Genomic DNA, 26785 nt, shown 5'->3' with positions numbered 1-26785 from the left:
CAGCTGCTTGGGCAATAAGAAGGCAAAGTGAGTTAGATTAAGTTTTCAAAGTGACAGATAAACACCTACAGGTGTAACTGCCAATGTATGCTTCCTTTTTTCCACTCCAGACTCCAGCTTACTGAAGTGAGAAGGTTTAGACTACACAAAAGCTGCAGTGATTCAACAACTGATCTGTTAGATCCTACTTTTCAACAGAAAACCAGAAGAGCTTTGAAATTCTTAATTACTACATTTCTTAAAATGGAATAAACATCCTCTCTAGCTTCTTTTTAGGTACTGAAGGAAAGAAAAATCCACCAAAAGACTGTGATTGCTATTAAGAACTGAAGTGGTGTTACTGTAATGATTTTCTTTTGTAATGAGTTACTTGTGATTTCACACTTTGATCCCCTTTTGAGTAGTGAGGTGTTTCTTTGTTGTTTTGTGAGTGCTAATTGCTGCAGTGCTGTGTTGAATGATTGTTATGCTGGTTTTCTTGAGCAGCAGAATGAATAATTGAATAATTATAAAGGAGAAGTTCATTAAAATGGGCATGGCTATAGAAACAACATTTTCCAGCAATTCAAGGACGTGTTTTGTACAGTTAGGCAAACAACCTGTTGAAAAATGTTTTTTTTTCCTATCTAGAAAATAAAATCTTTCCTGCACATAGCTTCCTTCAGAAGCAGACCAGGGAATTACATCAGGTGCACCGGGATGACTTTCCTCTCCACATGCTTCTGTGAGAAACCTTACTCTGGGTAGGATTCCAAGTTCAGCCACAGAACTCTGCTGTTATTATGGGTAGCTCACCAAAACTCAAATTCTCAAATGAATGTAAAACCAGATCTCAAGGGTATTAGAGGTTTAGGAACTGCTATACACCACTGCAGAATAACAGAATACTTTACAGAGCCTGCAGCATAACATAGAACATTAATAAGAAAACTCTCTTTCACATGGGACTTTCAAGACATTTCTTTTCTAGTAGGGAAGACAGCAAAATGTGGGGTCTCATGGTGCTGAATACACTTGAGCCATTAGATCACAGAGTGAAGGAGCAGCTGCAGTATTGAGCTGCAATGGCATCCAGGTGCTACCTCTCCAGCTGCTATACTTACAGCCTTAAAGAATTTAAGCAGCTACTGCACCCTGTGAGGAAGCACTGGAGGTGCCATGAAGATGAGAAAGAAGTTCCATGGAAAACTGAGCATCAAATGGATACCTTATTTCAAAGAGCCAATTTAAAAAAAAACAGAGTAACCTTATGAGATTCTTCTGACACTCATGGAGGTAACAACAGGATCAGTCCTTCAGATCTTTTGCACAGGTCCCTGTCATTGAGTTAACAGACCTTGACTGTTACTGTTCTCCAGTAGCTGGAGCAAAACAAGCTTATCTGCTGACCACTGAGGATTTTTCAGACTTAGGAACCTCATGTTCCACTACAAGCTCTGTAGTGGAACACAGGTCTATGTACTACTGTTTCCCCCTCTCCAATTTCTATCACTTCTACTCATTGCAGCCTATGTCTGTCTCCCAGCCACATTCCTCTGCTGTACTTGTCAAAGTTTATTACTTTGTTTTCAACTGCTGCTCAAAGTTTTTCTGGTCATTAGGTACTAATTTTAAAAGTCCAGGTGGCAAAGAAGACTGGAAATTTTCACTGAAGCAAGTATTATTAACAACTGGTGGGAAGCTCACACAACTGGAGTGCTAAAGACCTTTAGATAAAAATTGTTTAGGGCAAGAGGTGAAGTAGCAAATGATGCAGTGGTAGTACTACAAAGACTCTGCTAGCCTGTCTGTATATCCTGATAATTCAGGAACTAATTGTGAATGTGCTAAAACATAGAAGACAAGAAGAGAATACAGCCAAATGGAAAGGAGGGAAATTCTTTACAGACCATGAAACCATAGCTGAATTATTTCTTATGACTTGTCTGCAGTGAGAGGCAGACTGCGGGGGAGCAATTGTCTTGCCATGGGAGAATTCAATTTCAGAAATGTACCATGGAGGTCACACAACTTATTAGAGTTTCTAAAATTATTCCTTGCTATCCTTTACCACAGAAAGTATTATTGCTCTCAGTGCAGAGTAACTCAATTATGGTCTCACTACGATGGATAGAGCTACATTAATTCCTGGCCTGGAGTCAGTCAGGGATAACTGGAGATAATAGATGGGATTTATGGCATGTAATTTTAATCATCTACCATGAGTTTAGAACTATTTGCCCTGGACTCTTTCTTCAGGCCACAGAGGCAACATGCTAGAAGGCAACATGCCACCCATCTTAGAGTGCTAGGAAGTCTCATCTTACCTCATGTTAGCTATCCAAGAGGTAGATTTCTTCCCATCCACATCCCCTCCGTAGTCAGTGCAAAGAGCAAGGCATCACCACAATGTGAGTTACTAAATTCTAAATAGGTGTCCAAGACAGGCAAGGTGATTCCCCTGAACATTAGCTGATGCAGGAAAATGGCTGTTTTTCCATAGCTGATGAATATTTTGAGTCTGGAGAAAAGCAGATAGAAAAAAAGCAAAAGAAAAATGGGAATTCTGTGAAAGAAACTGAAAAGATGGTAAAAAGGAGAGTATTCCACCATGAAAGTGAAAACCTTTAGCCAACAGCCTACTCTGTTTCACTGCAAATGGAAATGGCTGTTAAAGGCAGCCTCCCACTGCTCCCCAGTGTAACATTCGGGAAAACATGACAACATCGAATTGTTACATTATTGAACATAATATAAAAATGAGAAGCTTGCAGCCCAGGAAATCAATAGGAAAAGCCAGAAAAATGCAAAGGAAAATATGGGGGCAGCAATAAGACAATAAAGAGCCTTTACTAATAGTGATCCTGTGACTCTGCTGGTTGAAGAGTTTAGGTGTTGGACACCTTTAGACATCAGAATATAGTTATTTACATCTGAGCTAGTGACCCTTCACTCCCTTTACAGTCAACTGAGAGAAATGGGACTTTTTAGAGAGCAATCCTTGTCATCCTACAGCAACTATATAAAGGTGTTCAGATGAAGCAAATCCTACAAGTGTTTCTTTCCTTCCATTATTATAAAGGAAGAACCATCAGATGTAACTGGAAAAATACTTCAGATCCCCAAGCTCTCCTCTACAAAAATACTTGCTTGCTTTCCCAACTGCACTAGTCAACCCCAAATAAATGCTCTAGCAGTTAAAGAAGTCTCAGCAACAATATGAACTCATAATTTGAGAGATGGTAATAATTTTAGTAGAGATGCACAAAAGATAGATAATGTATTAGTACTGCACCTGAGGCAGGGCATTCCAATCCTTTAGTAAATATGACAGATATGACAAAGCCTGAGGATAAAATTTTAATCACGAGCCTCAGATAGCTGTATCCAAGGGGACTGAGAAGACCACTGCTCTATTAGTGTAAATTTTATAGGAATGTTATAAGGTCAGGATTCAATAGATTAGGATTGAATTCTGATAGATAGATAGATTAGATTCTGTGCCAATACTTAAAAAGAGGAAAATTCTAAAAGTCAGTCATTACATGATTGTTATTCTCAAACTGTCCTCCTTCTCCCCTAAAATCCCCTGCCAAAGCTGCCATTTTCTCCACAGCATGCATCTTTAAATATGTATAAACAACAGACTGTCTGTACTGTTTCTGAGCTTATATCACACGAAATAGGTTTTTAATTGAGTCTTTTAAGTTAAGGGTAGTTGTACTAGCATTCCTTTGAAGTGTCTGGGAAGAGCAAGACTCTGGCATAAGGCATGCAAGCGCTGAATCAGCTGCAGGATGACTTTCTCTTGTCAAGTATATTGGGAGCCTCAAGCACTGACATTCATACCTTATGTTTCAGCTTTCCAGAACATTGACCTTGAGACAGAAAGCAGTTTCAGGCCAAAAGATTCAGTCCAGGCAGAGTTATTTAAGAAGCCTGAAAACACAGGTTTACATAATATGTTGTAAATCTGTAACTATCAACTGTCATCAGTTTTAGTCAGCTGTGAGTCTGCTCTGGTAATTCCAAAATATACTCTTCATCAAAGAGTGGGAAGATAAGGATCTTAAACAGAATAATTCTTACTAAGAATACAGTGACCTAAGGAAAAATTTGTAGCAGACAAAACTAAATATTTTTTATTATTTTATAAGAAAAAATTTGCGTGCCTTCTATTTGTAATGGACTTTGCATTATAACTGACATTAAAACAGAAGGTCTGAGAAAATTTGCCAAATTAATCCTCTTTAAAAAGCAGATGAAAAGTTAAGAATGAATACATTGAATCCTCCAGTTGTTGTAAAAGTTGGATTATGCAGCCTCTCCTTTTCATCGTGCACTTTTAGAGAAAAAACAGCATTTAGGATTGTACATCCTAAATGTTCTAAGTGTTGTGTAGAAATGTTAACGCATCTCACGGTAAGGATTGACCTTCAAAAGCGAAGGATGAAAGGCGCCTTTACCATGTAAGAAGACGTTTCACCACTGGAGGGAACTATTGGACTTCAGTGCCAGTGTGAGGAAGCAGCAGCTGCGTTTCAAATGCCGGTGCTTGTTCCACCACAGAAAAGTCTGCCCAACCTTGCTGAAATCACTGGAAGTGATAGATTGCGTTAATTAACACAACGTGCAGATGACAGGAAAACATCGAAGCTTTTATGCGACAGTCAATAAGTATTGAATATATGGTATATGACATTTATAATAACATGAGAGATTAAGAAGCTTGCTACTCTTGGAAAGATTTGGAGACTATTTTACTGAGTTCTATATAAATATTGAACTATTTTAAATTAAAAAGCTACTGAAAAAGGTATAGAGAACTCGTGTGATTTCCCCTGTGTTCAACACAGAGCATTGTCCTTTGCTCGATATTGTAGCAACCATTTCCAACAAGAATTATATTTAGTGACATGGTAAAGCTGTCTCTTCTGTTTGCTTTCACAGAATCATAGAATGGTTTGGCTTAGAAGGAATTTTTAAAGATCATCTAGTCCAACATCCCTGGAATGAGCAGGGACATCTTCAACTAGATCAGGTTGCTCTAAGCCCAGTCCAACCTGACCTTGAAAGATTTCAGGGATGGGGCATCCACCATCTCTGTGGGCAACCTGTGCAAGTGCCTCACCACACTTTTAAGGCTGTTCCTCAAAAAGTCACTGCCTCCACATGACTCAGAGTTACATGCTACACCTGCATTTTAACAAAGGATCTAATAATTACTTTAGTAATTATATATTAATGCATTTCAGAAAATCAGCTAAGAGTCCTAAAATTTGGTTTTTTCCCCACCCTCGGCAGCAGGATGTACCATTAATGCATGATGTGGTCATGATTCCTCTTCTCTGAAGCATTGGGTAAAAACTATGACAGAATATACTTACTGTCACACTCATGCACACAGCTCTGCAAGTGACTCTCCTGAGGGACAAAGCAAACAGAGAGGCAAAGCAGCACAGCACTGGTGTCTATCCCCAGCCCTCCTTCCCTCTGTTGTTCTGTTGATTATCTGATGCAGCCTTGATGAGAGCGGTGACTTTAGCATTACCTGACACATTTCCTCTGCTTCCAGCACCTGAGGTTGTTGATTCACATGAAAAGAGTTTCCTGTGAAGGCTTACAGCATGGGGAAATACCTCCCTTTATCTACAGCAGTACATTTGCTGCGTGTCATGAGTGATTCAACAGCTGTATATTTACCCTGTCGAGTGTGGAATTCCCCCAGTATTCTCCTACTCATTGACATTATATTGTTGGAATCAGTCCAGTTTCCTGTGCTTTCAAGTTTTCCTAGGTGCTGGGTTGGACTCGTTGGTTGGTAAGTTTTCCCACACTTAGTTATTTACATGCCCACTGGTCATTGCTGTTTTGCTGCTCAGAATGGGCAGTCACTCCTCTTGCCATTCTCTGCAGAGCACTGAGGCCAAAAATTCTTCCCTTAGCCCCACAACCATCCTCAGAAATGACTGATATGGGTTTGGCAGCACAGTTCTCCAACAGGAGCTGGGACAGCTTCATGTAATAAGAATACAAAATTCATTCACTAAGCTATTTCCCAAAAATAATAAACAATTCTCCTATTGTCTCTGCTTGCTCACTAAGGGGGAAGAATGCCCTGATATCAAATTGCTACTGTTCAATGTTGTACCAAGAAAAATATGCCTCAGCAGGTTGCCAGGATTTTTTGAAACTAGAGATTGTTACAAAAAGCGACACAATTTCTCTTTTTTTCGTTTGTTGTACAGAATGCTGACAGTTTGAGGAAGGCAATAATTTATATTTCCTTGTTTCAGCTGGCATTTTTTCTCCAGATGAGGCTTTCTCCCAATTAACTGTAATTCCCTAGTAAAATGTTTATGCCTTCCTTATATTTATTTTCTGTTGAACACTGAATGTTAAATTTGAGATGTTGCACCTGGGAAAATATAGAAGTACTTTGCTATACAAAATTCTGCTTAATGCAAGTATGCAAAATGTGTTTGATCCTCTAAAATGTGGTGTTTAGCACTGAATACAGATTTCAGGAGTAGTCTGGCTAAAATAGAAGTCTGGTGGAAACTGAGGACAAAGCTTCCAAGGTTAAAAATTAATCAACTCATGTTTTAAGGCAGTTGAGTTAAACACCCCAATGATGTGTTTATGTGGGATAAGAGATCATAATTGTGGCATTTAACTAGGACAGTGATGTGGGATGAAAACAACAGTCAGTATATACATGTAATAAAACTTGCTTTTTCAATATGCATATTTAAATGGACTAAGTTGTGTCTCAAATACTCTGGTAACTACTGGGGATTCCCTGGTAACAGCTGAACTGTGTCAAAAAGATCCTTGGCCATTTGTGATTCCTTCCAATTCACATCCTGGTATTACCACGAAACTCATGTGTGCAGGCCAGAAAGGAGATGTTGCATGGTTTAGCTGTGTCCTCATATGCATGGAGTGAGCTTTGGAAATTAAAGGATTTCACTGAAGAAAAAAGAGAAATAAACCTTTGGTAGCTGAGATCCCAAGGGTCCCAGTAAGTAAAACCATGGGCTCTCTTGCAAAGAGCAATTAGTATTAGACATTAGTATTAGTATTAGAGTATTAGACAACTTAGACCTTGGATGCCAGGAAGTTTGTATAGAAGGGAACATTTCATCCACATGTAGCAGTAAAGGGAGTACTATACACAGCCCTTGTATGCACTCCTGTTAAATTATATTAAACTATTTCAAAACATGTACAAAGAACCACAGAAGTAATTTGAGATCTGGGAAATTACTGAGATTTATGAAAAAGAACACGGAAGATGTAAGTCCAAGGTATTTATTTGAGGTGAGTGAGTCACTCTGTACATGTGTTGATAGGCAGAAACCGCCCTAATTTCCAGGGAAGTAACAATGAACATCTTCATTGGTCAGAAAGAAAAACAAAGGTGTGATATTGTTGTTACATTAGAAGGTTTGGATTGTTGGCTGTAGTTGTATTCAGCTGGTAATAAATGCAAGACTAAACTGTGATATTAGACCATGGTAATAGATGTCAAAGTGAACTTAGCTGAAGTAAGAGAGAAAACATATTTTGATGCATTAATTGTTCTGGAGCAGAAATAATGGGCAACTAAAAATAAAAACAAGATAATGTCAGTCATAAAAGACCTACTTAAGGGTACATCATCTTAAAATCCTGAAAATGTTGATGTTGTACCACTTGAGGGGGATACATTAAGGTAAAGCTGTTGCTCAGATCTGACAATCAATAGCTTTAGAAGGCTTGAACTATCTAACCCATCAAGAAGACAGTGCATCAGTATTTTTACTTATATCATTGTCCTTGATATAAAGTACACTCATTTCACTTGATGGATGAATAAACTGAAACTAGGAATCATACAAAATAAAAGAAGAGCAGTTAATCACTGAAACTAACAGGAACACAGTAAATTCTTGAACTTTTCAGATCTGGACCCTTTCTAGAAGACACACATGCATAAAATGGATGCTATTTTGCTCTATGTAGGGATAAACAATTGTAATGTTACAGTTTTGTGCTACATGCTCAATAAGACTCAATATTCAGGACATATTGCTACTATAGCATAGGATATTGAGGTTTTTATTTCTACTTTATTGCTTTAATGAAAGCAGCCTGGTTCATATTATTGCAAAGGAAAAAGACTGAGCAAAAAAGCCTTGAGAGACTAACAATGTTGAGATAGAACCTTAATGAATCAGGATATTGCTTAAAATAACTTTATATTAAGTGAAATAACATATTAAGGGAAATGTAAATATACATGAATATATGAAGGTAATAATAGTACTACATTTAAAGCTTTGCTTTCATAAGATAACAATATATAAGCAGTTTAACATTTTTCACAGTAAATAGTTAAGTCTTCATTTTATATTCATGAGTAAAGGTAAATCTAAATTATTCAAGACAACACTTTAAATAAAAAGCTACCTTCATAGAACAAATAAACATTACAAGTTATGTCTAAGCAGAACCTACTGCCTTAAGTGTAAGAGTAGGGAAAGTACCATAAATTCTTCAAATGCTAAGCAATATAAAAATAAAAAGAAAGTAAAGGGAAGTGGCTACCGTTCACCACTATTTTAACAAGAATTTTTAATACATTGTCATTTATGTTGAGTCATCTTAGATCATAAGCACTTAGATGTTAGATGGCTGATATTAGTTAAAATCCTCTAGACAATAAATTCCTCTATCATCAATCATCTATAATGCATTCCTGTTTCTTGAGGGTGAGTTGTTCCATTTTAAAAGCTGTCCAGATGAGGTACCTACTCACTCCTCTTTGCTAACATATATTAGACCAGTTGAAGTCAGATTATTTGAAGTCCAGTTCTGAATGTACTTCTCCAAAGCCTTTTACAGCTGGACAGCCTTTGGCCCCTTTGTCCCCCATGCCAGAACATCCTGGCAGACTGTAACATCTATATGAGTTTCTCACAGAGCAAAATACAGGCCATCAAAGCTTTCAGAGTTCCTTAGCAAGTTGCAATAAAAGAGATGTGGATAAAAGATAAAGGAACTTTGGTCTCTCAGGAGTGCAAATATATACCAGTATTAATTTCTGTGTAGGAACAGAAGTGTATATCCAAAACTTCAGAGACCAAATGAAATAGAACAGAACTTCCCAAATCTTGTTTGGTTGACTTTCAAATAACTTTTTAGATAAAATTGATACATATTTTGAAAACACCTGGAAGTGTCAGTAACCTTCTTCCTGAACAGCTAACTTATTACTGTGGCTATTAGTTTAGGCCACAAAATGAAAGAGAGAAAAACTTTAAAAAGAAAGAAATCACTGAGGCCTAACCCAGTTATCAGGCCATTTAAGATTTGTAGCATTTCCAGAAAAAATTCCCCAGCCTGGAAAAGATTACACGCATTTCAGCTTTGTTAAGTTTTTTACATGATGTTTTGTAACTCTGCTACTCCAAGACACTCTCTTAGTTCTGCGGCCTTCTTCTCCAACTGCTGAATGTTCCAGTGCCATTGTCGTTTATTTGAATGGACTTTGTTCAGCTGGCAATGCAAACGCTTTAAAATAGCATCATATCTCTTATTCTGTACCTAAAAAAAAAACCATATCACTTCAAAATTTCATTCAAGTAAAACTACGGAGGTGAGCTCAGCTCACCTAATTCTGTCCAAGTATATTTCTGACATTTGACCAAGTCATTCCACAGTTATTTTTAGCTACTGAAGAGACATCTAGGAAGCCATTCATTTGACTTGTTTCAGATGTCTGGTCTAGGACATGAATCATGCCTCACTTTCCCATTAAGAAAAGAAAAGCTCTGTCCTACTAAGACATGAAGTGCAGAGTTCAGTGTGGATATCTGCTCTGTAGATGTCTAAAATTTAACAAAGTAAATACCACCCAAGGACTCAGCATGTCACAGCTCTGGCAAGGCTTTGCACATGGAAGATTTGAGGCACCAGAATGAGAGGTGAGAAGGAAGAAATTTTCATTTTTTTGACAAGCATGTTTGGGTATAAATGGGAATACAAATGAGTTAACCTCAACGGTTGTAGTAGCACCTTTGTAGCTGCACTGCATTTAAAATGGCACATTTTTCTTAGACAGGCAATGCTGCGGCAATGCAGACTGTCAATTCTGCACTCATTGCTGCCTTACGTGGAGAAGAATGGCTGCTGCAGAGAATCCTCTGAAAATTTGCATTCTGAAGTGTTAAAAGAATGAAACATTCACTACAATAAAAATGGAAATAATGGGCATTCCCTTAATGAAATTTGGGCTTACTTACCACCCTAGTTTAAATGGCATATGAGTGGTAGTTTATAATTACTCTTGTGTCTGCCTATTGAAGCGTTATTACACTGTATTTCACATGCACATGATGATGTACAGCTGCATCAGAACCGCAGCACTGTCAGTGCTGCAACTTTCTGCAAATGTCACGGCCTAAATTTCACAAACCAGGAAACTGCCTCACTGGTGTTCTACAAATTGCTGCCTTCTTTTATCAGCAATGGCTTCTCTTCCATCATGTTACCTCACTCTCCACTGTAATTGTTTGCAACTTTTTGAGGGATGCTATCAGACTCACATAACTGAGTGAGTGCTTGGGGCATCTGCATCAGTAGGACTACGTTGTATGACACTGAAACATCTATGATCAATATTATCTGCTTTTTTTAGAAATGTTTCTCTAGCATCATTATTTGGAACAGTCTGGCACATGGGCTGAGGGAGGGAACACTAATATGCATACTGGAGACAGTGAAGAGACAACATTGTGCTTTTTATTGCATCTTGTGTACATGAAAGTCAAACCCTAGAAAAAATTGTCTGAGCACTCAGGGTATTTCCACCACCAGGGTCAATTAAGGACAGGATAGGCAAGCATCTGCCAAGAGTAATACAGTCACACACTGGCATTGGGGAAACAGAGCAGCAGGAAAATAGACAGTCTTTTGGGTTTGTTTTTTTTAATTACTTTTACATAACAACAAGTTTTCTAATATTTATGGATATCTTGAGTTATCCTTATGACTGAAGCCTTGACCCTACACAGCTAACCACCCTGATTTATTGTTTACAACCCTGTCCCAGGCTGGGAACAGGATATGCTTTTCAAGAAATGGATGATGGGGCTGGTGCTCAGGAAAGAGTAAGAGAAGGTCCACAGGCTGCTTTAAGAGTCACCATGGAATATGCCAAGTTGGAAGGACTCAATTAGGACTATCGAGTCTAACTCCTGGCCCTGCACAGGACATCCTCAAGTGTTACACCATGTGTCTGAGAGCATTGTTCAAGTGCTTCTTGAGATCCATCAGGTTGGTGCTGTGACCATTTCCCTGGGGAGCCTGTTCCAGTGCCCAACCACTCTCTGGGTGAAGTACCTTGTCCTAAAGTCCAACCTAAACCTCCCCTGACACAGCTTCAGGCCATTCCCTGGGGTCCTGTCACTGGTCATTGCCTGCCCTGTAACTGCAACGAGGTCTCTCCTCAGTCTCCTCCAGGCTGAACAGAGCAAATGACCTCAGCTGCTCCTCATACAGCTTCCCCTCAAGGCCCACCTTAGCTGCCCTCCTTTGGATGCTCCAAACAATTACACCAGGTGCCAGCAGTCTGTAGCTGGATTCCACCACTGCAGCTCAATAAAACCTCATCCATGTGCCTAGTATCTCACTTTATTCCTGTGCTTGACTTGAGTATTCTTTCCAAAGTTGTGCTGAGGACTGCTAGGAATAAATGTCTCTGTCTATCCACTGTCAGTTTTATATTAAGAATTGGACTGTTTTCAGGAGAGTTTTGGGGTTTGGGTTTGAACCCATTTCCTTCTGAGATAAAAAGAACAAGAACATATAATCCAAACAACTGAAGAACAAAAGTGAAGGTTAACCTTCACTATTTCATTAAATTAATTTTGATAACAGAACAGAACATTATTTTTAGGCTACCTAATTTAACTTTGGGTTTTAGAGAATTTACTTAGGAGGATGTTGCCTTGGCAATAAAATATTTTCTCAAATGCTGACAGGCAGACCTATTCTAAAGCAGCTGTGTTTTGCTTTTCAGGCTAAAAAATCTCTCTGTTCTCTGTCACATGAAAAAAGTGATTCTTTATTTCTCCTACATTTTACAATGGGCAATAGACCTAACCTTAAATCAGTTAATCTTTATATTATTAAGCTTTGCTCATTAAATTTTGTGGCATTTATTTGAACCAACAAGATAAATGGCATGAAACTTCCAAATTAAAAATTATCTAATCATATAGGGTATTTTACTAAGAAACAAAATGAAAAATATAGTTCAATTATTTAAAAGAGAAGGTTTTAACTATTGATCAGAATTTTGTCAGCTAATTAGGAGCTGCTCTGTTATTCCTAATTTAATGTTGGCTCAGATTAGGGAGATTTGTGGGAAGTCCATTTTCCTGGTGCATTTGATTCTTCCATTGATGAGTTATCAAGTCAGCAGTGAAATGTAAAGTATTTCAGAAGTATTACAGAAATTTTAAAATGTGCATTTGTTTTACTACCATTCAGTGACCTCTTCTTTTTCCAGGAATCATTCCAAAAGTTCAGAGATTAACTCCTTCTCAAAAGACTTTAGAAAAAAATGTTCTTCACAATTAAGCTCTGAATTTTAGAAAGACTAGGAGTAGCTAGAATTTAAGACAGCATCATTACTGCATATACTTAAACAATGTGTAGCCAGCAATGGTGTATAAAGTACTTCAAACTTCATTTGCATTATCTATATTCCTTCAGGAGAACTGCAATTAAATTTTATTCCAATGACTCACCTCAATTTCTTTTCTAAGCTTAGCATGTTTTTTTCTCTCTTCTTCCAGCAGATCTCTTTTTTTATTGATTAAATCTTTCAATGTTGTGATTTCGCTTTTTAAAAGTGTGATTTCTTCCTGCAGATGTAAGTCAAGATACAGAAATCCACTCCTTGAAAGGTTGCACAGTTCATCTAATATATTTATTAAAATTGTCTCATTTTAACAGTCTCAGTTAATAGAGATGAGGTAAAGGTCTATAATAAACAATTCCACAGAAAACCTATTAATACTAATTAAAATGATAATAATTTAGGATAGGTAATTAAAAATTAACTATTAAATATTTTATCACATGGTTTTACACCTGTAAGAATATATACTGTTGATCTGAAACATGAAAACTACAACAATACAGGATTTGGAGCTCATTTTGGTGGTCTTTATTTAAAATGTAATTAACTGCAAAATGCAAGAATATTTAATGTAATATTTGAGATATATTTTTCTTGCTCATAGGAAAATAGTGTTAATTAGTCTTCATCAGTATTGAAAGATCTGTTGTACAAACAAATTTTCATCAATTTACATTAATAGAGTACCATCAAATTTTCAATAAAGCAAGTTACATCAAAGTTGAAATCTGTGATCCTATTTCAATTTCATACTTACATTTGTCCAGATATAGGCAAAATTCTGTGGTGAAAATTTCCTATGTAGTTAGTATTAAGAAAAATTGCAATTGGGTCAAGTAAAAGCAACAGTGTTAAATTAGAATACCAAACATATTTTCCCTCTCTTCTTACTTCTATTACTGTCTCATCAAATCTACCTCCTGTTGGCAAACAGCTCAAATTTATTTTGTTGACAGCAAAGTTTAAAGAATATTCTGTTCTTACCTGAAAAATGTAACAATGTGGCAATCTTCCACAAAATTCTGAAAAGCATCCATGTAAGTTTATTCAAAGATAAAGCTTAATTTACAGCTCTGTAGTTTTTTTCATATTTCAGTTCATTCAATCACACAGTATAAATCTTTTTTTTTACAATATTACGCAGATAACAATATTTGTATTTTTTACTGCATATTGAAGTAAAAAATTTCTCCAATTAATGCAGGGTTATGAATTACCTATATTCCCTTGTGATCAGTCCCTCGTGAACCATAAACATATTAGACAAAATAATAATATTATAGGAACCATGTCAAAATTATTTCACATAAAAGGAAAGAATCAAAAAGGAAATACAGTACCTCCACTTGTTTTATAACAGATCCTTCTGGATTCTGGAGATCACATATTAACTCCTCTTTCTTTGCCTTTAATTCTTCCACAACTGCTTTCTTTCTAGCAAGTTCAATCATAACTGGCAATTTACTTTCCATCTCCCAAAAAAGACATTTATGATCCTTTATTTTTTCCCGATATTCATTATTTCTTGCAAGTATCATCTCAAACTCCTCTTGTAGTGTTTCTGCATCACACCTCAATTTTAAATTTTCAGAATGCAGGGCTCTAACTTGGGCCTCCAGATTTTCACACTGGTATTTTGTCACTTCTATGGCATCATCTTGCAGATGTATTTCCCTTTCTGTTGTCTTTGTTTCTAACAGAATAGAATTAATTTTTTTTTCTAGTTCCTGGCACTTCACCTGTAAAATATTTCAGGGTTCATTTATGAATTTTTTTTTTGGAGGAAGATATGAAGTCTCTGGTTAAACACTGTAATTTATATTTATTCAACAGTCGTTTTTATTTTTTTCACTTGTCTAATGTGGTTTGAATGGAAGATAATTAGACTTACATTTCTTAATATCATCATCTTAGAGGCACAATGTAAGAATACTACCTTAGTCTTCTCCCCTTAGATTGAGTCTAAAATCTTAAATAAGATACCTTTGAATTCACTTTTAAGTTCCTCACAGCTGCAAGATATATAGGACGTGGCAGATCAAACCCAATTCTAATGTTTGCTTAGAGCTGGTGAAGTCCTAAAAAGAATAAAAATAACTAAAGATGCCCAAAATCCCTTGCAAACCCCCACAAACACAAAGAGGGGTGTGTCAGGTGATGGAGCTTAACCAAACTGTTCAACTGAGGTTTTTAATCCTGACTTCATCACAGTAGCAGCTGAGAGTTGAATTAATCACAGCTATTTTCAGCCCCATAAGAAATATGTATCTAGTGCTAAAAAAGCCTCTACATCATCCCACTGCTGAGAAGTGAACAAAACCAGCAAGAAGTACTTCACACCATCATAAGAAATCACAGAATCATCAAGGTTGGAAAGGACCTGTAACCACCTAGGGCTTTAAAGTTCTGTGGATCTTTTTTAAAATAGATACATTTTTGAATTGTATGATCACAAATCAGTGTTGCAGCATCAGCAGACTATATTATGGGGTACAGGACAAAGCTTCTTGTAAAGTGTGGCCAGTCCACTGACATTCCAAAAATGACAAGATTTTGCTGCTAGTTCAGAAATGTTATCTTTGTGCAAAATTCCAAATACCAATTATTTCAGTTGTAGAGCTATGCACAGATGTTATAATTGGAACCCTACTAGTTCCATTTGTATTCTTCTATGCTCAAAAATGTCGACTGAAACCATCTTTTCTCAGACTTAAAAGTAAGTTGCTCAACAGAATTTTGATCTTGAAAGTAAAAAATTATTGAAAGCAAAACAATTATTGAAAGCTTAATAAAAGACAAAAGAAATTATCACAGAGTCTTCACAAAAACTACACATATCCAGTGTTCTACAAAATAGTATTGAATAATAGCAGTATTTAATGACTATTTAGGATACCCACTTCAAACATGAGGGGGAGACAAAACGTATTTAGTGCCAAAAAAGATGCTAAGAAAAAAAATTATAGTGTGGTGAAAATCTAAAAAAAAAAAAAAAAAAAACAAAAAAAAAAACACCACCACCACCAAACCTTTAAAATACTTCCCCCACAATTTCTCAGCAAATAACAATTAAAAAAAAAATCAAAAATCTCTAACTTTGCACTTAGTTGTTGTAGGTTTCCTTTGTGGGTTCAGCTCAGTATTTTTGTCTTATTTTTTCCAAGTAACAAAGCAACATTTCACCTGCAGTAATGCAGACTGAGCTGTGCTGGGCCTTACAACAGCAACACCCCCACAGTTCTGGCTGAGCTAAGCCCCACACACAGAACGGAACCGCTGCCTCACACTGGAGTGCACTGCCCATTAAGTACCATCAGCTTCTCTTGTTCAACAGGACAATGTTCTCTCGTTCAGTACTCCCTCCTCCAAGGAAAAACAATTGATTAAACTACTCTAAACCAGGTTTATTACCTGCAGTAGGAAAAGAACGGTTTTGCTTTTTTCTATGTCTGACACCTGTGACTGCTGCTGCTCTGCGACTCGTTTGACAACTTCAACCAGTGATGGGGAATTTTGCTTGGCCATTTCAGGCAGAAGAGCTGGAGGGATAAAAAGGAGGTGAATTATTTTATCTTCTTTCCATTTAGTTCTTGTACACAAAACAATATTGAGGGCCGTCCCGCGGGATCGCAGATCGATACATTCATTTCATTTGGTTCATTTTTAATTAGCAAGAACAGGTTACTCAAAGCTAACCACTGAGAATTAGAACACTTTCCTGCAGAATGTCATAAAATAAACTTCTGCGATGTTCTTGCGGTTTCCCTGCAGAACAGTCGCTCAGTTTGTGAGCGCAGCCGTAACTTTTAAAAGCGCCCTACGAGCACCTTGGGCGCCCGAGGCCGTGCCCTGGCGCTCCTCCCGGACGCCGCCGCACGGCACCTGCCGCGCCCTCCGCGCCGCCGCCCCTCCGGCCGCCGGGGCCTGCGGAAGCGCAGGGCCACGGGGAACCGGGAGAGCGGCTGATCCCGCCGGAGGAGGGGCTAATCCCGCCGGGAGCGGGGCCGATCCCGCCGGCAGCCAGAGGGAAGGCGGCGGGAGGGATCCCTTAGGAAACGTGTGGCTGTTTGACCGCCCGCGGCGCTGGTGCCGCCCGGCTCGGCCGTGCCTGAGGCCGTCCCGCTCCGCGCCCTTTGCTCCCCAGTTCCCCGAGTTACCGCGTTCATTGTATTAGAGTGCACTGGCTGCCATCGTTTGTTGTGCAGAGAACACCGAGTTTTCCCCAGCACCACTGGGGTACGGAGGAGAAGAGATGTGGCCCAGTTTCCTCTGGCCTATGCCTGCCCTGCCTTGTGGCCACGGACTTGCCTCTGGCTCACTTGTACTCCTCTGTGGCATTCTAGGGAATTTCAGCCCTAAATCACACTATTTTTATTTTTAAATTTACCTATTTTGTATTTTTATATTTTTATAACATATTTAACTTAAAATTATAAATATAATATGTTAAATTAAGCAACTTAATTATATATATTATATATAATATTAACTTACATATAAAAATAAATATAAAAATACATATATGTTTGTAACAACCATTTTATAAACTAATTGTTCATCTCTGCATATGACCTATTTATTTCATCCCTTTTCTGAAGTGGCATAAGCTGAAGATAATAGTTCATTCAGCAGATATCAATTTGTCATTTTTCAATATTGTTTTGTACCTTGAATATTTTCTGACCTTTTCCTTCTCAGCACTCTGCACCAAAAATAACACCAGTAATTAGTTTTACTTCCTTAGTCTGGCTGAAGGCAAGAAAATGATTGCATTGGTTTCTCTCCACCAAGTAGTTCTCCTGTTAATTTTTAATGACCTAGCTGAGTCACATTTGGCAGTGGGTGGAAAGTCTTGGAGATGACCGATTTCTGCAAACTTCAGGAAAAGAGATGTCTGGCTAAGGAAGGACAAGGCCACCTCGACAGTTCCCTTTGGGAGAGAGAACCAGGATTCAGCTCTCGTCCCTCTGTCCAGCACATGAACAGAACAGCAGGAGGGGAAATGGCAGAGCACTCACCATGTGTGTTTTGGACCTGGCAGAAATGTAGGTTTACTGTGGTTGCAGGAAAAGGAGGAACAGGAGGCAATAATTCATGGGAAATCAGACTGTATTAATTCATCTGTCCATTAAAAAGTACTGTGTTTTTTTTCTTGTCCCTTTCTTCCATTGTCAACATACTTAACAGTCATGACTATGATTTTTAACACAGCTGAGGAAATGTATTTATTATCATTTGATTCTTGCACAAGGCCTGATATAAATCCCTCATTTCCTTGCTTTCCTTTTAACCTTTGCATTGTCCTGTCAAAGGATTAAGACTTTGTCACTAAGCTGTGTGAAATTCCTGACTGCTGCAAGGAGAAATTGCCATCCTCACTTCGGGCCTGTGGCCCCAAAAGCTGACATTGTGTAACTTCTCTGTCTAGGTCCACAATAATAATTTTTCATGACTGGTTGCCAAAGTCTTCAGTGGAACATGCAGCCACATGCAGCTCAGGAGAGGCAGCTCCTTCGCTGTGCACAGGTTCCCTGTAACCTCTCTCTCTGCGGGGGTGTCCCGTTCGGCCGCGCCGGGCGCTGGCGGCTGCTCCGCGGTTGTGCAAAGCGCTGCAGCACCAGGTGCGATCGCGGCGGGGTTAACGCCGCTCCCGCCCTGGCGCTCCCCGGCTCTCGTTAATCGTGGTGCTCCTCGCAGGACACTTTGTTCCTTCCGGTGTCACCAGCAGCCCAGCAGGGTCCCGTCAAAAAGAAGAAATACAGGTTCCCACTGCAACCTTACACGGCCTAGGGATTTCCAGCTTGTACAAATCAGCTCCGAGACTGAAGCAAGTGAGATATATAAAGCTGGAAATGTCTGTGTGTTTTGTCAGATGCTACCTCTCAGAATTTAATAGGATTGTCCACCTGTGTAAGTAAACTCCTCTGTTTATGAAAACTGCGTGTGCTTCAGTATTTTCATTTTGTGTGGTGATTTCTGTTTCTTCAACCTTGCCTTAAAAAGCCTAGGTTAAAAGAGGAAGAATGTTTCATTTTATTCCGGTTTTAAAGGCTTAAATGGCTCTTTTTCCTCCTGGTTTTTGGATTTTCTTTTTTGTGTTTGCTCTTGTCAAAATCTTACACGTGCTATTATCTCTGTTCATTTGGGCTGCTTCAATGACCTGTTTTCTTTCTCAGGGTGTCTCTCGGTGGCAGATGTTAAATATCTCCTGCTATTTTAATTTTCAAAAAATTATGTCTGTTCTCTCAGTTTCTCTATTAATGTAAGATGACCAGCAGGATTCAAAGATGCAGGAAATTGTCAGCAATCTTGTCTTGGCCAACAGTGCACTTTTAGAATTAGATTTCTGGGGTTCTTGAAAATTGCTTTTTTGCATCTCTTTTCTACCCTGGGCTGTCTCTTCTCCGCAGTCTGCTTTTATTTCCTTCATTGTTCTTTTTATGTATTCACTTTGCTTTTCTACTTTTTGCTCTTGTTACCTTCCTCGCCTCTCATATCATTATTGATTGTTTTCTTTGATCTACTTTTCCTGATATCTGTGCAAGAAGATCTTGTAACCTCCAAATGTTTGTACTGTCAGTTTCAGGGAATGAGAAAATAGCTAATGGGTGCCCTTGGCTTCAAGTTTGTGCAAGTATTTGTCTGGAATTGTGGAGTAAAGTGATCAGCTCCTTAATAAATGTACTTATTTTTTTGGATGTGGCTTCAATGGAACATTGGGACTGTAGAGCTAATGTTAATTAAAACCCAAATAACCATGAATACATCTCCCATAAGCTAAAACATTACTGTGCTTGGCAAGCATGTATTTTGAGAAGGGGTTTTTTGGAGTGACTTAGAAAGGAATCAGTTTTGCTATGCTTGTAAGCAAATTTATTCTGACACCACTGTCCCCACTAGTTCTCTGTGATGCAAAGCTGGAAGGATATCAGGGTGAATCAGCTCCATTGTTCCTATGTGTACATCCCAATAATTGCCCCTGTGGAGTTTTTGCAGTGCATACACGACTTAATAACAGTGTATGCAATTACCTCTCCCTCATCAAGCACTTTCCTTCCACCCTTTCTTTGGTGGTATGCTTCTGGGCAAGTACAATAACAGCAATGAACTCTATTTACCTTCCACTATTGACATATCTGAAGTGGAGCAATGATCTGTTTTTGCACTACACCCCTCTGTTGTGCCCTCTTTCCTGGGACTATTGGCTGGATCTTGTCACACTCAGACAGGCCTCCCACAGAGCATCAGGGTAGAAAAGGAAATACTCTGATTTCCCAAGTCATGGTCTTTGGCATGACTCTGAGCACTGTTTTCTTAGCAAGCTCTTTCTTCTAAAATCCATTATCCTCTATGTGTAAATAATACTCTGAGCAAAATCAGGAGTCATAAATTCCTTGGCAGTTGTTTTTATCTGCTATTACATTTTGATACTTTCAGCTCACCTGTTTTGATAGTCGCTAATTGATCTTTGTAAGTGTTCAATTCGCAGAAAGGAAAACATCATTTTCAGTCAAGATTATTTTTCTTCCAGTCTGGGGGAAAGAACAATGAAGAAAATCGGAATGTTTTCTGTAAAACCTTCTCTAAAGAAGCTGTTCTTTAAAACCACAAAGGTCTTTGACCTCTCATTTCAGTGGAGAAACTCTGGGAATCCACTGACAACCATAATATGCCAAGGATTACATCACGTCTATCATAATGATGGGTCCCAAGTACACATAGAAGTAGTATTTTTGCAGGATAATGAAGTGATGTGAAGCCAGAACATTCATGTGGTTACAGGAGAATGAGGTCTTGGGGCAAGAATATTGTGGCAGGCATTATTTGGGGTGGTTAGCTTTTGTAGCAGAGCATTGATTTCAAAGACTTAAAAGATTCTGAAGTTCTTTGTTCCTGCAAAGATATGAATTTTGCTACAAGAAAATTAATAATCATGCACAATTTGTTGCTGTGCAAAAAAAAAAATGGTGTTAAAGAATACTCTGAATTATTATGGAGTCTTACAACTGTTGGTAAAAGTGCAGATATTTCTCTTAGATCAAGCACAGTGCTTAGTCATGAAATCTAAGTAGGTGTCTTTGAGGTTCCCAAAGCAGAGGGATCTAGCCTCTTGTTCCAGACCTCTGCATACCTGCAATGGAAATGGAAAGATTATCAGAAAGAGAGAAAAGAAAGTAAGGCACTTCAGAGAGGATATGTAAAACAGGACCTCATAGCAACAGAGAGAGGAAAAGATGGATTGGCAAGTTTCCACAGGTAGGCCTAACTGGGCTTGGATCAACAAAGTACAGAAAAGGGAAAAAAAAAAAAAACAAAACGTCAAAACTGGAATTACACCATGGGCCACCAGGCAAAATGTGAATGATAGGATGATATTGGATAAGCTTAACACATCTCGATTTCAGAGCAGAGTGCAGCTAGCAGAGGGAAAAAGCTGAGGCAGGAAGTTGTGCACAGTATTCTATTGCTTTAATTTAGTTTAAAGTAGTTCTTTCATTACTAGGTAAAGTTTCAGTAACCTCTGCTGAGTTCTTGTGCATGCTGAAAAGAAGAACTATCGTGGTCACGTGCCCCTTCACACAGAAGTCAGATTTGCAAGTCAATACTTTTGGAAATGCAAAAGGGAGAAGTACAAAAGGTCTTGTGAAGGCCTGTGGAAAAGAGTGTCATTGTCGTCACAGCTCAGCACCCTACTGCCAGGAGAGGTAGCAGACATGAGCTCCACCTCAGCCATAAGTATGTTAAACACCTCTAAAGAAATAGTTACAGAAACTCCTCCAGTCCCAGGAAGCTAAGGGATCTCTGTATTTGTTTGCGTCATGGAAGCTGGAGCACGGCCCATCAGTCATGTCAAGAAGATCCATTAGGCTAATGAGGGTTGATTGATTCAATAAATCAATCTTATGTGACAAGCTTTCATCATCCCTGACCTGGGAAAGACCTGAGGAACGTGGAGTGGTAGGGAAATACCTAAACGCTTAAGTAAATACATAATTATTCCCATTTTCACTAATTTTCTTTTGTTGGAATTTCTTTTGATGCAGCTGGGAAAGCCTAAGTCAGTAATTAACTGCTATGTACCTTCTCTACACAGTATCACTGAATTAAATGTCTTAACATGATTCTGTGTTCTGACTAATAGTGCTGTTCTTGACTTTTTGTTTCTCTACTTGTATGTGTTTTCTACTTTCTCTCTTTGTATGTTTTGTTACTACTTGACAGTTGGAGAAACCTTTAAATATCCTGGAATATGGTGGAAGCGGTACTGATAGATCTGTTCAGCCTCCCAGCCAACGTGCAGAACAACATCCAAGGATTACTACACAACACTCTGGAAGCTATTGAGAAATGCTCTGCCATCCGTGCTCCATGTGTTTATGTCATGTGTTGCCAGAGGCAGGGGAGTGAAAGGAAAGGTGAACAAGAGTTCTTGCTTCCAGCTCTGAGAGGTTTTCAGAGTCTGAAGAGAAGACTGGAGGTGATATGTGCTCAGACTACAGCTGCTGCTTTGTACACCATCAAACAGAGACTGGATGAAAAAGACCTGAGTATCATTAAAGTTATTCTCCCTACCTTAAGAAAAGACTTAATGAAAATATATATAGACCATCTCTTTACAGCAGTCTACCAGTTTGAATTCGAGGATTTACAGGTGATATCTGTCAGTGAAAGCCTGCAGATATCTGAACATCAGCATGAAGGGCAAATACTCTCTTCACAGGACGTGGCACTCATCCGATGTGAGATTCAGATGTACTTGGAAAGCCTGCCAAGCCTGAAAGGGGAGCTTACCATCCTCAGATCTTCCCTGATCCCAGGTAGAGAGTTCCAGCTAATAGTTTTTACAGAGACTGTTATTGAGTGTACTTCTTGAAGGGAGTTGCAAAATGGGTAAGATTTGGAAATGCCTTCAGGCATCAAATTAACTCTATATGATGTCGTAATAGTGCATAATGTGTGTAAGAGGAAGAAGTGTCAATAGAAATACAGCAAAATGCTGGCACGTCTGTTCCAGGCCTGAGCATGATCCAAGGAAAGACAGTCCTGGTTTTAGTGAGGGCAGACCATAAAATCTCCTCCTGTCTGTGTGGGCATTACACACTTTGAGAGTTACCGTCATGATTTGGAAAGGCAGGATAAGGGTTTCTGCTGGTCTGCAGCCCCAGACATGCCTGATGTCTCAGTGTCCCTGCTATGACATGATTATGAGCAAGAAGGAAATTTGGAATCTTTAAATTTAAATGCCACAGCTAAATCCAAAGTAAAGCAATACTCTACTTGGTTGGCTGATTCCAGGTATCTTCAGTATGAGCCCAAGTAATAGCTGGTTTGATCTTGTTTTGAAAGCAATTATTTGTTGTGTTTTCTTGCCTTGCCAGATGATATTTTCTTACATGGGTTCACCACAAGGACAGGTGGGATCTCCTACATACCAACTCTCAGCTCCTGCAATCTCTTCAGCAGCTCCAAGCGGAGGGACCCACAAGTTGTGGTTAAAGAAAATCTCCGCCGGCTAGCTAATGCTGCAGGATTTAACCCAGAAGCTTTCCACAGAGTCAAGGTATCTTATAAAACAACGGATTCAAGTTAATGGCTCACATGTTCCTTCATGTATCACTGGCTAAATTGTAGGCATTATTCTTATCTTTGTCTGCAAGAACCTGTGATAAGCAGGACAGTTAAAACATTTATGCTGGCAGCTTATCTGGGGGAATAGCCATCCAAACTATCGGCCATTTGGCACAATATGGAGAAGCAGCACTGATTCTTCCAAGCCTGTTCTAGTATTTAACTTCCCACAAAATAGAATAATCAGATAAATGATCAGAGCACTTCCTCCTAAAAGAAAAATACACCATTGCTTCTATAGTGGCTTTCTACTGATACATTTTTATGGCATTTGAACAAGGGAGCACCTGATTTCCATGCATAATCAGTTAGTGCAGAAAAGTGTTCCACGTCAAAGAAAAAACCTTGTACCAGTCAGAGCTGGTTTGTTTTGCAGCCATATGACTGTCCACATTCTGGTTGTGTTTTGACAGGTTGATCACGCTAATGCTGTGTGTATTATGGGAAAGACAGAGCCTGACAACTATGATGGAATAGTTACGGATCAGAAAGGTGTCACTCTGGCAGCTCCAGGTGCTGACTGCATACCCGTGCTGTTTGCTGATCCTGTCAGAAGAGCCTGCGGTGCTGCTCATTCTGGTACGAATTGCACTCCCTGTGTGATGCAAAGATTTCCTGGGACTCAAACTGAGATACAAGAACCCAAAGCTGGGCTTTCTTCTATCTATTCCAAACAATGCCCAAGTGCAAATTTGGCTTCTGTTTATTCCAAAATATATCTCTAGCTTGAGCCTGGGGATTTTCTTCCCTAAAAACACATTAAAGCACTTTGATTATATTATAAAAATATATTTCTGATGTATTTCTGTTGTCTTCCCACTTAAATGTTTCAAGCACAGAGGAGCTGTGAGTTATGCTCTAATTGCCCAAACCAGGACACTTGGGAAAAAGAACTCTGGAATTCTAATCTAAACACTTCTCTCTAGTTTCCATCCCCACAGAATTAGATTAGAAAACTGATCACTGTTAATGTGCATGTTTTTATTATTAGATATAATTATTTAATTTTCAGTGTAAATGCATCTCCTTATTTATACCTTTAATAATTGCATATATTTTTAGCTGCTAGAAAATTAAAAGGAAAATTTATACCAATTTTTTTTCAACCTCTCATTTCTCACAGGATGGAAGGGCACATTGTTAGGAGTGTCTATGGCCACAGTGAATGCTATGGTATCTGAATATGGCTGTAATGTGAAAGACATCCTTGTGGTGCTAGGCCCGTCTGTGGGACCTTGCTGCTATAAACTTCCTCAGGAATCAGCAAAAGAATTTCACAGCATTGATCCAAAGTGTGTGAGACTATTTGAGTCTGCAAGCCCTTATATTGATATCAGAAGAGCAACGAGGTAGGCCTCCAGAGGGAACAAAAGGCTAATTCCTCATTCATTACCAATAATTATTTTGATACTGTATTATTCAGACTAATATGGTGAGGGTTCTCAACAAAGTACTCTCTAGTTCTTTGCAGATCAGAAAGGATACTTTTGAATGAATGGTATTTGGTCTCTTTTTCTGGATTTCAGCTATTATTTTATTGTTATACTGTTATATATTGTTAGTTTATGGATTATAGACAAAAGTTCAAATTTAATGTGATTTTATGGGTTGAGGAAAGTAATTATTTTAGTCTAATACTGAAAGAAAGAAACAAAAAAGCAAATGAAAGCCTCAGTCACAATATTGGTTCAGTTTATTCAGTTGGTACTTGAGGTTCTGCCTTAATGATAGTGCCATATGGAATGTGAGGATGTAGAAAAATAATATTTTCTGTTTCTCTTTTTTTCCAGAATCCTTCTTGAGAGAGGTGGGATTCTTCCCGAGAACATCCAAGATGATTCTATCACAGACCAGAACCAAAACATCACTTTCTGTACCGCATGCCACCCTGATAAATTTTACTCTCACTTTCGTGACGGCAGTAACTTTGGGACACAGATTGGCTTCATATCAATCAAAGACTGAGACAGCATCTCTTACTCTAGAACAGCATTTTGATAATAAGTTTGCTGTATTGTCGGGCATCCTGCTCTCCTCATTGAAGTTTTTCCTCCTTTCTTTCACAGACTTGCAGTAGGGAATCCATTGGTCTTGAGATTCTCCTGCTTGCTCCTTTCCTTGCCCTTCTGAAGCAAGAATAAGTACCTGTGGTGTGGGGACAGCAGTTCTTGTGTGAGACAGGGTGAAAAGGAAACAAGGACAACTCACACCCGTGGCAAAACCCGATAAAACCCAGATACAAGCTTTAAGTTCATGGATCCTCCTTGCTCAAACATTTTCCAGAAACCTCACTATCTTAATGTAGTGGAAGCCCCCCAAAAATGCCAGTCTTCCTTAGCTTCTGGTTGAGACTGCTGAAGGACACTAAGGATGACGTTGCTAACACAGGAAGGGAAGCCAGTATTGCATGTTACCTGTTTGAGACACCCAACTTTGATCGTTTCAGCTGAAGCCTTACAAAATTTTGTGCACAGGAGTATTTTTCTTCTTTGGATTAGTTTAAAGAACTCCAAAATATTTACAGACTTTTCCTATGGAAAACAGCTTGAAAGTGAAAAGCAAGCAGGCTCCTTTGGGGCAGACATTGAAAATATATGAATTCTCACCATTCTGTAATTTTTGGTTGTAGGAAAAGTAGGACTAAACCCCTTAATTTATGATATGTATGTTCTTGTCTCATTAGGATTTTTTTTTCTTGAAACAGTGGTGCTTTGATAATGTCATTGACACAGTCTCAACAATGCCAAGTTATTCAATAAATATCTGAAAAGTTCCATGAATTTATCCTGAGTTAATTTTACTGACCAGTAGTTGGACTTACTAAGCAAATTCTAAGTGTGCACTGTTTACGTTTGGCCATAAAAAAAAAAGCCTCTAGATTTTACAATAGACATGATGTTTTCTGACACACAGACAGTGAGGGATTGCTCTCAATAAAGCTGTGCTGATTGCGGCTTGCAGAGCTGCCAAGCACAAGGCTGGGGCCAGCGGCGCGCATGACGTACTTTCTATTTTGGATTCTGCGAGCTTTCCCCGGTTTGACTGCTCTGCCCACTAGAGGTCAGTGCTCGCTCGCGCTGCTCTTCCATCCTGCAGGCACCGATGGATGGATAGACGGATGGGGGTCCAAACCATGCGGTTTGCAAAGCACCGCACAGCACACGCTGCTACTTTTGCCTCTACAGTCATCTGCCAAGCTATTCTAATGTCTGTACTTGACGAATAATGTGTTTTCAGTTTGATTCGGAGCCGACCGAATTAGACTTTTCCTTTTTCTGGAAGAACAGACATTTTTTTAAAATTTCCTGTTACCTGTGAATGGTATTTCTCAGAGAAGAGCCTGGCTCTCAGTGTGTTATCTGACTGTAACTGTCTGTAACAAAAATAACATGCTTCTGCCAGCTGTCTTGCTTCTTCAGAAATACTGTTCTTCTGCTGCTGTAGCCCTGCAGTTATTGACAATTTTCAGTTGCCTTTTTAAAA

At 38.8% G+C, this 26785-nt stretch overlaps 2 protein-coding genes across 4 annotated transcripts; one reads left to right on the top strand and one right to left on the bottom strand.

The window, feature by feature from the left end:
- Positions 1-7682: 7682 nt before the first annotated feature.
- Positions 7683-17011, bottom strand: CCDC122 (coiled-coil domain containing 122). Of its 2 annotated transcripts, none has more exons than XM_063393531.1 (5): positions 16831-17011; positions 16085-16212; positions 14014-14412; positions 12780-12896; positions 7683-9570 (listed from the first exon to the last, which is right to left on the bottom strand). In XM_063393531.1, the coding sequence occupies exons 2-5, from the start codon at positions 16196-16198 to the stop codon at positions 9406-9408; spliced, it is 795 nt and encodes a 264-aa protein (XP_063249601.1). In that variant the 5' UTR covers positions 16199-16212; positions 16831-17011; the 3' UTR covers positions 7683-9405. The 2 variants fall into 2 exon arrangements, with proteins under 2 accessions (XP_063249601.1, XP_063249602.1); XM_063393532.1 differs by having other exon boundaries at positions 16501-16843.
- A 1226-nt stretch (positions 17012-18237) lies between these two features.
- Positions 18238-26075, top strand: LACC1 (laccase domain containing 1). 2 transcript variants are annotated; one of them, XM_063392144.1, is made up of 6 exons: positions 18238-18583; positions 21896-22491; positions 23053-23234; positions 23716-23881; positions 24426-24651; positions 25093-26075. In XM_063392144.1, exons 2-6 carry the CDS (start codon positions 21924-21926, stop codon positions 25265-25267), a joined length of 1317 nt encoding a protein of 438 aa, XP_063248214.1. In that variant the 5' UTR covers positions 18238-18583; positions 21896-21923; the 3' UTR covers positions 25268-26075. The 2 variants fall into 2 exon arrangements, with proteins under 2 accessions (XP_063248214.1, XP_063248215.1); XM_063392145.1 differs by having other exon boundaries at positions 18254-18583; positions 22395-22491.
- The last annotated feature ends 710 nt before the right edge of the window (positions 26076-26785 follow it).

The sequence above is a fragment of the Prinia subflava genome, chromosome 3, assembly GCF_021018805.1.
Source record: "Prinia subflava isolate CZ2003 ecotype Zambia chromosome 3, Cam_Psub_1.2, whole genome shotgun sequence".
Classification (NCBI taxonomy): domain Eukaryota; kingdom Metazoa; phylum Chordata; class Aves; order Passeriformes; family Cisticolidae; genus Prinia; species Prinia subflava.
Note: the sequence above shows the minus strand (reverse complement) of the source record. Positions and strands in the feature narration are given on the sequence as shown.